Source organism: Syzygium oleosum, unplaced genomic scaffold (assembly GCF_021117445.2).
Source record: "Syzygium oleosum isolate NSW1041296 unplaced genomic scaffold, Sole_v2.1 Sole_v2.04, whole genome shotgun sequence".
Taxonomy (NCBI): domain Eukaryota; kingdom Viridiplantae; phylum Streptophyta; class Magnoliopsida; order Myrtales; family Myrtaceae; genus Syzygium; species Syzygium oleosum.
In genome coordinates, this window is record NW_026607488.1 from 2,774,004 (window position 1) to 2,788,374 (window position 14,371).

Below are 14,371 nucleotides of genomic sequence, written 5' to 3' on the forward strand. Positions count from 1 at the left end.
CGAAAAAGAAATGCATATTAAAATAAAATAATTTTTTTTTTATTTAAAGGATGATAACACAAAAAAGGCCTTAAACTTTGATTCAACGTGCAACGTAGTTCCTGAACTTTTAATTTGTTCGATATAGTTTTCGAACTTTATCCCAATGCTTAATATGCTCCATGAACTTTTGGTACATGTTCAATTTAGTCCCCGAAGGGATTACATTGAACGTTTTCATATGGTCCTCAAGGACGACATTGAACATACTAAAAGTTTAAGGATCGCATTATATATTAGATTAAAGTCCGGAGACCACGTTGAAAAAATTAAAAGTCTGGAGATCATATTGCACGTATATCGCTCGGCCCAAGCATATTAACTTCATGGCCACCCCCTACCCTATCAAGACGTCTTTTGGGACTGAGATCCTCATGTACTGTTGTGTCATTTTCCCTATATTTAACACATAAGACGAGCCTCCCAAATTTTTCTTTTTTATGGTCGCAGATCCACAGCGTCCCATTTTCATTTCATTTTTATTTTACTAAATTAATTTTTTTTTTCCCGGAGCATATTTACACGAGTCAGATTGCGTCCTCTCTCCCCTCTCAATAATGTCGTAAGTTCGTAACACCACACCACACAAAAACGAAGACAAAGGCCAGAGTGCTGGAGCACTTGGCGAATCCTCCGCTCTCCTCACCATCCATCTCCCTCCCTCTCTCTCTCTCTCTCTCTCTCTCTCTAGCTCGAACCACCGTTGCGCCGCCAAGCGCAACCGCCGGCTCACCCGCTCGCACCGCCGGCGCCGATTCGAACGCGGCCTCCTCCGATCCGCTCCGTCGCCAATCCGCAGTCCCCCAAGCAGATTGGCCTCCCCCGCGTGAATCTCCGCCCGCCTCGGCGTCGGCCGGCTTCTCCCGCTCCTTCCGCTTCGGTTTCTTCGGATTCGGCCTCGTGCCGCGAATCGCGCGGGCGGCCGAGCTCCCTCTCTCCCCCTGCGGATCGATTTTCTCTTCTTTTTTTTTTTGGCGATGGCTGCGTCGCCGCTCTGCACGTGGCTCGTCGCGGCTTGCATGTCGGTCTCGTGCGAGGGGGGCGACGCGGGGAAGGGGCCGGCTTCGTGCGGGCTCCCGCGGAGGAGGAGGCGGCGGCTCCCCGTGTCGAAATGCGGCGGCGGGGGGAGCGCGGCGTCGTCGTTCGGCCTGGTGACCTCCTGCCTGGCCTTTGAGCCTTGCAGCGAGTTTTACAGCTCGCGAGCGGCGTCGTCCTTGGGATTGTTCGGCGAGAATGGATTCGCTTCGCTTTTCGGATCGAGGAATCGCCCGATGAATCGGAGGCAGAGGCGTCTGAATCCCGCCTCTGGTTCAGGTAATATTATTATTAATATTAACATTAATAATAGTATTATTATTGTTATTGTTGTTGTTGTTGTTGTTGTAGGCTAATTTGAGCTGTTATCGTTGATTATAGCTTATTTCCAATCTTGTCTTCACTGTAGTCCAGGTAGAAAGTTACTTTTATTCATGGCCAAGGTGTGCTCCATCCGTTGTCGAAAGCTTGATTTGCTGCTGCTTGTTTATTTATTTATCTAAAAAATATTTGTTTTTGCCGCATTTTTTGTTCTGATTCATCACTAGTTTCGTTTAAGCTTAAGAAGCTAGGGGAAAGGAGTCTACTTAGGAGATGGGAACGCATTTTCAATGATTGAGGTTGAGACTTTGCCAATCAATTCAATGTGTTTGCCTTGTTATCCTACCTGACTTTTTAATCTGGCCGACGTGCACGTTACGAAGGGAAATTGGGACTAAGGTTAATCTCTAAACAATAGAAAGAAACAAGGAAGGTTATGTGAATCAAATAGGTGGTAGGTTTCTAAATGTCCACATATCCAATAGAATTTTGGAGAAAATTACCCCCTCCATGGATTTTCCAGTGAAAAATAAATCTTGAGAAATTTTCCTTCTGAGCTTTTTGAGTTGTTTTTGTTGGTCAATCGGCAATTTAATGTGCTATGAATGTATATCAAGACAATTAGACGGCGATACTGTTTGATCAATCATTGCTCGTGAATGATGGAAGCGATTATGTTTTTCTTGCTTCGCGGGGTGTGACCTATGACTTAGGAATTTAACTCTTATCGTCACTGCCATCATTCATCTGACACTTGCCATGACATCCAAGCTCACTGCTTTCGGTTACCTGCCATCATATCATCGCAGGGCAGGATCATTGCTATGTCCATAAACTTGTTAGTTGCATTTCTAGCTGATCGATTTACTTTTTGAGATTCAAAAAACTCACAACACTTCGTGATTGGTGATTTAGGTGAAGTCATGGCTGTGGCAGTGCAAGCTGCTCCAGAGTTTGTCACGAAGAAGAAACCTGTGACAAAGCAAAGACGTGTAGTTGTGACGGGGATGGGCGTCGTAACCCCACTTGGTCATGAACTGGACACTTTCTATAACAATTTGCTTGAAGGTGTTAGTGGCATAAGTGAGATAGAGACCTTCGACTGTTCCCAGTTTCCAACGGTAACGCTTCTTGCTTATGGAAGATTTCTACCCTACTGCTGCTTGTTCTGAAACTTCTTCATGATGCCCCATCTTTTACATTTACAGAGGATTGCAGGAGAAATCAAGTCATTTTCAACTGATGGATGGATAGCACCAAAACTTTCTAAAAGGATGGATAAATTCATGCTTTACATGCTTACTGCCGGAAAGAAAGCCTTAGCAGACGGTGGAATCACAGAAGATGTAATGAATGAGTTAGACAAAACTAGATGTGGTGTTCTGATTGGCTCTGCAATGGGGGGCATGAAGGTAACATCTAACTCCTGTGATGTTTCTTGAGATGATTGCTTCAAAGATGGAAAATGTGTGAAGAGATTGAGGACAAGCTCCTTCGATCGACTCATTTTCACATCTGCAGCTATCTTCTTTATGAGAGGACAATGACAATTTTGGGATGATGTCCATGTTGAGTTTTGTGTGCTTCAAAATGTAAAGGGTATCTTTGAAGGGACACCTAACCAGTGAATGTGACTATATTAGAAACTTTGTGCTCTGTAGTAAGTTGGTTGCCATGTGGCCTATGTCACAGCCGCATTGTTCCCAGATGGGACAAGGAGGCATATTAAACCTGCAATTCATCATTGTTTTGTTAGTTTGCTCTTTAATACCATTTTTCATGTCAACTGTGCAGGTATTTAATGATGCCATTGAAGCTTTGAGGATTTCATACAGAAAGATGAATCCCTTTTGTGTACCTTTCGCCACTACAAACATGGGATCTGCTATGCTTGCAATGGATCTGGTCAGCTTATTAATTGCATGAAATTATATGTTTTTTTTTTCTTTTGATGGAAAAGATATATTTAATAGATACTTTTTACACACTCAATTGCAGGGATGGATGGGACCTAATTACTCAATATCTACAGCATGTGCGACAAGCAACTTTTGTATATTGAATGCAGCGAACCATATAATAAGAGGCGAAGCTGTAAGTGTTCAAAAATCAAAACATATATCGAAATGAAAACAAAATCCTTTAGGTCCTAATTTGTCCTTGATATTTGGTTAATACGATTCTTTTAACTGGAAGCTTAAATATCAGATTGTTGGTTCAACTGTGTTTTCTTCGTTTAAGGTGTGACGATTTTGCAGGATGTCATGCTTTGTGGTGGTTCTGATGCAGCAATAATTCCTATAGGTACTCATCTCCTTCTGGCTGCTCCACGTACTGTGCTTGTAGTGATTTGGTGTGCCATGAGTTGATATTTTCAATAATGCATGCTGCAGGTTTGGGAGGTTTTGTTGCTTGTCGGGCACTATCGCAAAGGAACAATGATCCCACCAAAGCTTCTCGACCGTGGGATATGGTAATGTTACCGCATCCGTTTCTTTTCCACTGTCTTGCTTCTTATCTTTTACTGTTATTTTTTCCTTGGACTATAGGGTCTGATGTCTTTTAAACAAGTGCCTGTTGGTAGCGCACTATTAAAACTTTTTGCCGCAAACATCACATATAGAAGTTCTTTTTTTTTCAATTAGTTGAGCCATTTGGAGTAGTCTGTGTTTGAAACTTTTTCCACAATTAGTGCTGACTTTGTAAATTAGGGGAGGTCGCAAACTAGGCTAGATTTTCATGGAGAACTTATATGTATGTGTGAGGTCACTTTGCCTGTGTATTGGAATTTGCACAGTAGGTGCATCACGGTATCTCTAGGTTATACATGTGCGAACTACTTTTAAGTCATTCTTATCAGGATCTCGATGGAAGTTTTCACTTTTTTGACTGAAAAACTTTAATCATTCTTTTATATGGCATGTGTAGTAAAGAAGACTTACAAAGCTCCTTTTCTTTTCCCCCATCTCTTATGATATTATAAGGAATCACTTTTATTGGCATCCTAACCTTCTATTTTGTCTGCAGAGTCGTGATGGTTTTGTCATGGGAGAAGGAGCTGGTGTGCTGCTCTTAGAGGAATTAGAGCATGCTAAGGTATATCTGATAAAATCCCTGTCACAGCTACCTGATACTAGAGCATTACCAATCTTGTGCTGCTCAGCCTAACAATTGAATATCGAAGGACCTGTTTTCTTTTGTAGTGGTTTCCTGTTTCTATTCTCTACTGTTATGGTGCAACTGAAAAAAGATAATGATCCATCCCTCTTTAAGATTCAGTCCGAGATTCTATGTTCACCGTTCCATTTTGCACAAGGAATTTCACATACCTGTGTGTTCTATAGGCATATTTAGCTCTTTTAAGTATTTCTTCATACTTTGTGCTAATTCATTCTCTTGAACTGGGGATCCTGTGCGCACATAGTCATATTTTACTCTCCCAATTTTGCTGATGCTAAAAAAATTACATTTATGTTTCTAATTGTTGGCTTAGTTGAAGTTAAAACGGACCTATTATATGCTGCTTCAAATTTTATTCGTTAATGAACTCATTCATTTTATGATGCTGTTCTGCAACTTAGCTCAAGAACAGATGTGGAGTTTAAGGGGGAGATTGCATTAGAATTTATGAGTATTATGCCCGGAGAAATTTAATCAAGTCTCAAACAATTAGCAAAAAGTGCATTATAGTCCTTAACCTAGACCAAAAAGTGTAATTTAAGGCTGCAAAGCAGGCAATTTCCAAGTGCCATGTACGCAATTTTTTGGTGCTGTTCAATGGAAGAACTTAATTGCACTTTATGAAATACCGTTTAGAACTTTTTTGTACCAATTGAAAATTATGTTCTTTGATCCTATTCGGATAAATATTTGTTACTTTATACTTTTCCCCGAGTCTAGGAAGCAAATTCAAGTCAACAGCCTTTTTCAAATTGTACATACCTGAAATGCAAGACTGTTTTTCTTCCTAAAAGCAAGGGCTGTTGCTACTCTTACTAGCTACCAGTGCTGGTTAAAGATTTTAGCCTTTAATTTGAGATCTTGAAAGTGCTCTCTGTTTTAAACACCCACATTTACTAAAAAAGTGGAAGAACCTTTATATTATGCTGAACTTTTGAAGAGTATTGTTTTTTTTTTTTTTTTTTTGTAACCCGGGAACCCCCCGCACGGCCGACAGCCGAGGAGGTAAACCCGGGGTGACGCTAGCGCAGGACCCACCACCACGACGTCACGCTTAAGAATCCCTAACGCCAGCGCTGGGATTCGAACTCCTACCCTTCGTGGGGGGAGGGGAGCCCGAAGCCAGCGCAGCCGCTGAGGGCGGTGGTTTGAAGAGTATTGTTCCACTTTACTAACTGATAAAAAAATTAACCCCTGTTTTCACTTTGGGCCAGTCTCTGGATTTCAAGCCTCTGTTTCCTGTTTTGATGAGTAGTTCATTGTTTAAACTTTAAAGTGTCGATGCTGTCTAATTTTGAGTGTGCTCTTAATTCTGCATAGCTTTTAATCTTCTGGTTGCATGCCTTTCCGTGCATTAATATTAGTCACAGGTATTATGAAGAGAGAACTCTTTTAGTAGTTAAGTCAGTCAATGCTTTGTCAAGTAGGCTAGCTTTCTATCTTTAACAGTTGATTAGATAGCATTTTCTCTCAAAACGTTTCTAGTTAGAGCTTAGTTGCTTGATTTATTATTCATTTTGCAGGAAAGGGGTGCAGATATCTATGCAGAATTTCTTGGTGGAAGTTTTACTTGTGATGCCCATCACATAACTGAGCCTCGCCCAGATGGTAATTTTCTTTTCTGTCTCTGGTTAAACATATGCATTCTTTTGAGCATTAGATTAGTTAATTAAAGTAGCAGATAGTAACCTTTAAATGATTGTAGCAGACTTTTCTGTGGTAGAATTTCTTCATTCCCTCAACTTTTGCTTGAAGAGAGGATGATTGATAACATGATCGGGAAACTACTATGGTAAACATATTTATATTCTACACATGGTAGAGGGTTAAATGACATAGAAGATAGAATTTTGATTGTATTATTGCATATTCCATTGAAGTTGCATATTTGTCTACTGTATCAAAATTTTGTACATCATCAATAATAAAAAAAATCCTACCTGTTTATTATTAGTTCCTCATCCAACTTTGTTTATGCAACATCACCATCTCGTCTACTATTCATCAAGGTGATTGTTCCACGCTATTAAAGCTATGCATCATGGTAAGATTAGTCCTAAACTTTGAATAGTAAAGTATACTTAATTATTTCGACCGAAAAAAAAAAAAGGTAGACTTAATTATAAGTTACAAATAGATCCTGGTAAACTACGCTTCTGTCTATAAAGAAGAGTTTCTCGAAGCTGTATGTCTGTAATGGAAGTTTAGCTTGCCCGCTTGCCCCATTGAGAACAGTTGAAAGGCACAGTAAAACACAAACTTGTCATAGTAATGGTCAGTTTTCAGTTTTTCTCTAGTATCTGGTTCTCTAGTCTATTTCCTAGCAATCTTCCTTCACGTATAAAAGTTAGGATTGCCTATCGGGAATGAGGGTATGGAGCAATCACTTGTTTGATTTTTTTCAAATTGCTGTATGTCATTTAGGCATGCAAACCTCTTCCAATATGAAAGGTTGCTTCAGCAAATTAGAGTGGTTGCTTTAACAAACTTTCTCGTCAAAATATGGAACTTGTCAAATTTATCCTTTGATAAACAGGGGTTGGCATCATGATGTGCATAGAGAATGCCTTAGCTCAGGCTGGGGTGTCCAAGGAAGATGTAAATTACATCAATGCTCATGCTACATCCACTATGGCGGGAGACATTATGGAGTACCAAGCTCTCACTCGTTGTTTTGGCAAGAATACGGAGGTAAGCTGAAAACGTAGACTTCCTTCCCAGCTCCTTAAATTTGTTCTCTACAATGTTCTGGTGCTTCATGGAGTTTTTTTCCATTGATCATATAGTTGAGAGTGAACTCTACAAAGTCTATGATCGGTCACCTCCTTGGAGCAGCTGGTGCAGTGGAAGCTGTTGCAGCAGTTCAGGTAATTAATTCCCAGTTTGTTTTAGATAGAGAGTGTTAGAAACTATAGGATTTTATATAATGTGGGTGGCTGTTGCAGTCAAGAGTCGTATCAGGTATCTAATGAATGCATCAATTTTGCTTACCTTGGCTACAAATAAGTTCAGTAAATCAAATGGGTCAATGTTGGTGCCCCATTATATGTATTTTCTCCTCCTTGTCAGATATAATTTAGCTTTTAATCACGTGCCGTTCACATGCAGGCAATAAGGACAGGGTGGGTCCATCCAAATGTTAACCTGGATACCCCGGCTGATGGAGTGGTACATTTCCTCCTTGTCCTTGTCTCTTTTTCAGCTAGAGCTCAAACCTGTTACGTGACATTTACATGGATCTACAGCAGTGGATAATCTTGCTATAAATCTGTGATTCGCTTTGATTAGGACACGAGCGTGCTAGTCGGTCCAAGAAAGGAGAGGGTGGATGTCAAGGTTGCCTTATCTAATTCATTCGGTTTTGGTGGCCACAACTCCTCGATCTTATTTGCTCCTTACAAATAATATGGCTACTCCAATTACCTTCGATATTTATAGAGGTACGTCGGTACATACTAGTTTGTCACATCAGTTGTTGAAAGATGATTTTTTGTTTCTTTTTTGCCTTTTCTCCATTTCTTCCTCTTCTTGTTCATGTGTTGTGTGGCTGTGGATGCACTGCATTACATGTATAGCCTTGAGAACAATGAGGGTCTCACGGGGCGCATAATTGATGATTCCCACTTAAACATGGATTCGGGGGTTTGGGGAAAGGCGGGCCAGTACAGGAGGCTGGTCACCACTGGTTGTGCAATGTTGGACTTTAGTGAGATATTCATTTCGACCAGAGACTTTTAAGATTATAGGGCTCCATTTGTATGTTCAACATCATTGCTATATCTCTTGCTTTACCGAGTTCTTGGATTATTGTTTGTTAACATCAAATTGGGTGTTGATAATTTCTTGATCTAAATCATGCAGCTATTGCGGCCAAATGGCATCTCATAGGCGTGCTACTTCGTGGCCGATTGCTCGCACGTGGCCAATGTATAATTCGGTCGGTACAAGCTCGGGGGATGCATTGAAGTCTTTACAGCACCATCTGTAGCATGAAGGTCGATACTCGTGATTCGCTAATTGCTCATACTCTTCCGCTATCATTTTTCGCTAGAATTGTTGGTTTCTAGTCATCGGTGTGAGCCATAGAGGGCCTTGATTTAGAGCCCACCATACCACAACAAGCTCGGCTCTGTTAGCGCCCGTTGTACAAGTAGATGGCTCCTCAAAAAAATGTTTCACCTACTCTGTTTTCACTACCGGATGAGATACTTAGCTGTTAGTCGATTTTAACTGAAGTTTCATGACTGATCTCGGACAAATCTTGTTGTTTGATGAGGCAAACTATCGACTCCATCGACTAGCGGGTTTTTCTCGACTCTCTACATTTTCAATGGAAACAGACGATTTCTATGTATTCTGCTAGCGATCACAAGTCACTCCTCTTCCTGATGAATTCGTTAAAAGAGTCGCTCCTCTTCCTGATGAATTTGTTAAACGAGTCACAACGAGCCTCATCAATCTTTCTAGTTTCCCAACTGTCGGCGCGCAATCTTTTATGTGAGGTCACTGTTTAATAAAGGGCCAGTGATGGTCAGTGTGCTTTGCCTGTACGTAAATGCACGAACCAGCCCGAATTCAATGGTGTACCGAAACATGACATGACGACGATATTGCAAAAGACCGAGAGCTAAAATGACCTGTCTAATGATATTACGATATACGGTAACGTTATTCATTCGCTCATGCTTTACCTTATTTCATGGCACATGTATGGTTCTGCTGAACGAGGAAAAGAGAAGTCTTGCCAATGTACGTCCGTTCCCACATGACATAGCTTCTGGGTTCGTGGGCGTGTCTTGCTAGTTTCACTCGTCTATTGTCGTTTAACATATCAATCACATAGTACTAACTTGTTACGCAAGATGAAATTCACGATGATTTGTTTGTGCCCCATTAAAGTAAAAGAAACAACACTGCGCATATCATATCCGAAAGCTGAAAATAAGAACGCTTAAATTTAGTTTGATGATATTGCACCGAAATGCAGTCTCCATCCTCTTCTTTCCTACGAGACACGCCTCCCCACCGTGGACGCCTCTCGTCGTCTGTCCGTATTCAATTGAATTCCGACGCCAAAAACTTCAATCACGCCATCAATGGACCGCCATGCACCTCACCGTCTTCAATGAAGAAAATCTCAACAACCAAAAATATCCCGAACACAATAAATTCAGTAACCGTCACCTACTTCCCTTCCCTCTTTACTGTCTTCTTTCCGAGAAAATATTCGATGGTTACAAAGTGCCACGTCATCTTTCCGAGAAAATATTCGATGGTTACAAAGTGCCACGTCAATTGCTGATGTGGCTTGTGTTTTTTGCTAATATCTAATAATAGATTGACACGTGTCGGTTGAGTTGGAATAAAAAAAGAATTTGATTTTTCTCATCTTCCTCCTCCACCCACTTTTCTCTCCAAATCTAGTTGTCGTTAGATCCATCAAATGGGTGGGTCAGGTCGAGTCGAGTCGAAAAATGGTCTGACCCAAATTGACTCATTTAACCCGTTTTGACCTATTTTTATGCAATACAAATCTAGTAACCCATACCCAACCCAACTCATACCAAACACGTACCCAACCCATTTTGCTAAAACACTTACATATTTAACTAAATTTAAGAAAACTCATATCCAATTGATATGAGAGCGCGGAGTGAGCGAGCGCGAGATCAAGTGAAAGCGAAAAAAGTGCGAAGAGAGAGTCATAAAGATGGGTTGAGTCTAAGTAGTTGTCAACCCATTTAACATCCATATTATTTTGGGCTTTACCATATTAACTAATTTATGACTTATTTCTTGAATATAACTAACCCATATAAAAACTCAACCTATCAAATATGGGTTAATAAATGGGTCTATAACCCATTTTAATAGGTCTAATTGTTGTCCAAGGCCGCTGGCGCCGCTTTCAAGCATCTTTTTGGCTGGCCGACTCTTCAGATCTGACCATTCATGGCCGCTAGAGCCAACCGTCGTTGCTCGCAATTGTCAGCGGATCTATAGTCATGGCGGCCAGATCTGGACTTTGTTGCTCGTAGTCATCGCCATCAGTGGATGGACAAACTCTAGTCATGGCTCGTCGTTGTGTCGTTGTCGTCGGTGGATGGACGAGCAAAGCTTACGGCCATGGGTGAGGCTAGATCTGGACAAGCAACAATGGAGCCGACCGCGAGCGATAACGGAGGCGTAGCTTGGGCCGACTGCAAGTGACGCCGGAAGGGGTGGAGATGGTGGCCGGACGGGGTGGTGCTATGTGATAGTGGAGTAAAAGGAGAAAAATCAGATGTTTATTATTTTATTCCATCTTAGCTGGCATGTGTCAATTTAGTATTGGACACGAGTAAAAAACGCGGCCTGCCACCAATTATTTTCTCCTTGTTGCTGCCCTCTCGTGTTCTCACCTTTCTTTTCACCTCTAGAGAATATCTGTTCGCACTTGTCTCGTTCTTGACAATACAATGACACCAAATTAGTTTGCTCTGGCTGGCTTTTTGGTGGAGCGCATGAGACCACACAGCCCTCTCCTTTGAAAAAACGTTTTTCAAACTATACATCTGGAGTGGGTAGTGAATGTATGTTTCTAGAAAATGACTTGTTGGCCATCATCCTACACCTCTTTTGTCAATGCGTTAGGTGGTAACTAAGTTTCATAATCAGCAACACAACCACGGCGATTTTCACCATTATGATGTGCTATTCGAGGCTGCTGCTCAACTACTGCTTCCAATAGGTCCCTCGAAAGGAAATCGTTTAGCTAGGTGCTAAATGCACAGGAATCCTCTGATTTTATGCGCGCGCGTGTGCGGGTGCGTGTTCCTTTCTAAAACAACTAGGTTAGAGACATAGGAATGTCCTAATCCTGAGCTCTCGAAAAATCGGACTCCTTTCAGTCACCAAAAGTAGGGTTAAACATGGAAAGAAAGAGCTCGACTCTAGTCCAGATCCGTCCCCGATGCCGTGCCTCGATGCCCTTCCGATGCGCTATAGATCATGGATGATGTATAGAAGAACGCTCTGTTCCTTTTTCTTGATGGTTGGGGAAAAATTTCCTGACCTACTTCATGTTCAAACAGTTTTAGTTGAAGTTGAAGGTAAGATCGGCTCCTGAAGAGCGACCCGTTTGTAAGAGCCTAATCAGCTAGATCAAGAGAGTACAATAAACTCAAAAATGAAGGTAAAAGTACTCATAAACATACACAAACACTAGCCAAAACGGAAGCATGTATGGTATGCACATTTTAAGATGTACCTGCATATAGTTTGTTCACCCTCCATAAACACACTCCAAGTTACTCTATAGTTCGAGTAACTTTTCATGCAAAAATAGTCCGAAGAAATGAAAATCACACCATATACCATGCCCACAAACGTAAATGCGTGCATAAATATCTGTATATCTACAAATCCACATATGTCATCGGTCCAAAATTCAAACTCGATTACATATTTGTAACTTCATGGAGACACGGGGAAGAGAGAGAGAGAGAGAGAGAGAGAGAGAGAGAGAGAGAGAGGAGGTTTGAACTTTGAAGGACCCACGAGAATAGTATTCTGCTACCACACATTCCAAGAGCCAGCGAGGTCAGAGCCGTCCATCATCGCCGGCCATCACAAACCCGGTCCTTCTTGCCGGCCTCCTCCCCCTGCCGCTTCGACGGCGGCTCGTGCTCTCGTCGAGCCGATTGATCAGGTACAGCGCGTTGCTCGTGACCCTCGCCACATCCGAGATCTTGCGCCGCACGTCGCCCTTCACGTTCCCGTCCACCTCCTGGAACCCGTCGAGGCACGTGTCCTCGTTGGTCAGCGCCGCGCTGACCCACGTCTCGGCGTTGCTGAGCTGCCAGCGCAGCTCCTCCCCGCCCCTCAGGTGCTTCAGCTCCGCCATCGACCGCCTCAGCTCGTCCACCGAGTCCGACATCTGCTCGAGGCAGTCCGCGAGCGCCCCGCGCTCCCGCTTGGACTTGAAGCTGGAGGCCTGGCTGCTGAGGTAGCTGGACGTGCGGCGGGCGTGCGAGAGGCTGATCTTGAGGGCCGCCCGGGCGACGTCGCGCGGGTTGTCGGTGGGGCCCGCATAGGAGGAGAGGGTGCGGAGGCAGAGGTCCGGGTAGCGCGCGTGGGAGCATGACGATCGGACAAGGTCCTCGCTGTGGGGCGCCACATTGTGGCCGCGCGGGGCGGCGCAGCAGCGGGTCGCGACCAGGAGGAGAGTGAAGAGTGTGAGTGTGGAAGGAGACATTGGAAAGAGAGGGAGATAGAAAGTATGTTGGTGAGATGATGTTTTTCGTATTGGATTGGAGCGAAAGTGGTGGTTGGGATGGTTTTATAGGGGGAGTCTGCATGTGTTTAATGCCCATGAATTAACGTTCTAAATTCTATGCGTAGGACGATCATGAACACGAGAGTCGACAAAGATAAGTTTTCTTTACACTTTAGTCGTGAATTATTTGATCGAAAGAAAAGTTATAACGTTCCAATCTGCTTAATTTACAAGGAGAATCAGTTATATGCAAAATTTGATATAATACTTTTGTGTGTTGTGATGGATCTTATAAATGAAATGGCGTACAAAGTCTAGCTAAATCAAAGAAAGTTAACCTACAAGACTCTAGGAGAAAGTTGACACCTTATAGAGCATTAGCTACGTACCTCATGCATAGCTATCCATCTTTGCTTGCAACAACTCTTGTACGATGGCAACAAAGGCTCTTCAAAAGTCTAATATAACCCACACCGGTCAGGCAATCCACCCATATACCGAGCAATTATATCGTCAAAAAGCATAGCGATCCATACTTCGAAAGGAGACCTCAAGAGAATGCACAAAAAACAGCACTTCGAATCCAGAATTCGCATGGGAAAGTTCAAGGCATGCTCGGGTTACAATAGCGCAAGAATAATAATTCTCTCAGAAAAGGTGATTCGACTTAAAATGCTAAGCTATCATCTTGCAATTATTTAGTATAGTCGACTTCAATTAGTAACATACAATAGCGTCCGAGAGAGAAACCCTAGCTTAGGTTGAAAGTGAGATCTACACTTTGTGCAGTGCACCATGTGTAAGCTGTGATCCACATTAATGCAGGACATTCATTCATGTGGCCCAATGTCCCATGCTTTTGGCAGCTATTCTCATCTCAATAATTCCCTACCGAACCCCACCATTCCCCTATAATTCTTCGCCTCCAAAGTAGAGGAGTCACTGTTTTTTTGCCTTTTTTAAACTAGGATTACTACCTTACCTTTACTAAAAAGAAATATTGTACAAACATATCTTATCAACATTTTGATCTTAATAAGGCTTGTTGTAATATTAACGAACGTGGAAGCTAACTCGGATCTTGCAAATTAAGTCAATACGAAAACAACCAGAGAAATAACGAGGAATGATAAGGATACCCAAGATTTACGTGGTTGTTCCTCATGTTAAACTTCTCAATTTCAACTAGACCTGTTAAACGGGTGGGTCGGGTCGAGTTTGGGTCGGGTCATAAATAGTCCGACCCAAATTGACCCATTAACCCGTTTATGATTCATTTATTTGTAATGTAAATATCCAGACCCATACCCGACCCGACCCAACTCATACCGACCCGACTCATATTGCTAAAACACTTATATATTTAACTCAATATAGGAAAACTTATTTCTTATTACTTTTTTTAAAAAATTATAATACTAAAACATTTTCATACAATACAATTTTTAATTATTTTTTATTTTAAATATATTTTTATTCTTTTAAAATCCAATTTTTAATTTTTTTAATTTTTAATTTTTCCTTTATTTTTGGCCGGTG

General features: G+C 41.9%; 2 protein-coding genes across 2 annotated transcripts; one reads left to right on the forward strand and one right to left on the reverse strand.

Moving 5' to 3' along the window:
• The first annotated feature begins 831 nt into the window (after positions 1 to 831).
• Positions 832 to 8,834, forward strand: LOC115688668 (3-oxoacyl-[acyl-carrier-protein] synthase II, chloroplastic-like). Its single transcript, XM_030614558.2, has 14 exons — positions 832 to 1,353; positions 2,311 to 2,516; positions 2,604 to 2,807; positions 3,190 to 3,300; positions 3,394 to 3,489; positions 3,654 to 3,699; positions 3,789 to 3,868; positions 4,423 to 4,491; positions 6,099 to 6,183; positions 7,112 to 7,266; positions 7,362 to 7,442; positions 7,684 to 7,743; positions 7,864 to 8,015; positions 8,437 to 8,834. The coding sequence occupies exons 1-13, from the start codon at positions 1,017 to 1,019 to the stop codon at positions 7,978 to 7,980; spliced, it is 1,647 nt and encodes a 548-aa protein (XP_030470418.1). The 5' UTR covers positions 832 to 1,016; the 3' UTR covers positions 7,981 to 8,015; positions 8,437 to 8,834.
• A 2,945-nt stretch (positions 8,835 to 11,779) lies between these two features.
• Positions 11,780 to 12,962, reverse strand: LOC115688698 (pectinesterase inhibitor 3). Its single transcript, XM_030614603.2, has one exon. It carries the CDS (start codon positions 12,809 to 12,811, stop codon positions 12,158 to 12,160), a length of 654 nt encoding a protein of 217 aa, XP_030470463.1. The 5' UTR covers positions 12,812 to 12,962; the 3' UTR covers positions 11,780 to 12,157.
• Between the last annotated feature and the right edge of the window lie 1,409 nt (positions 12,963 to 14,371).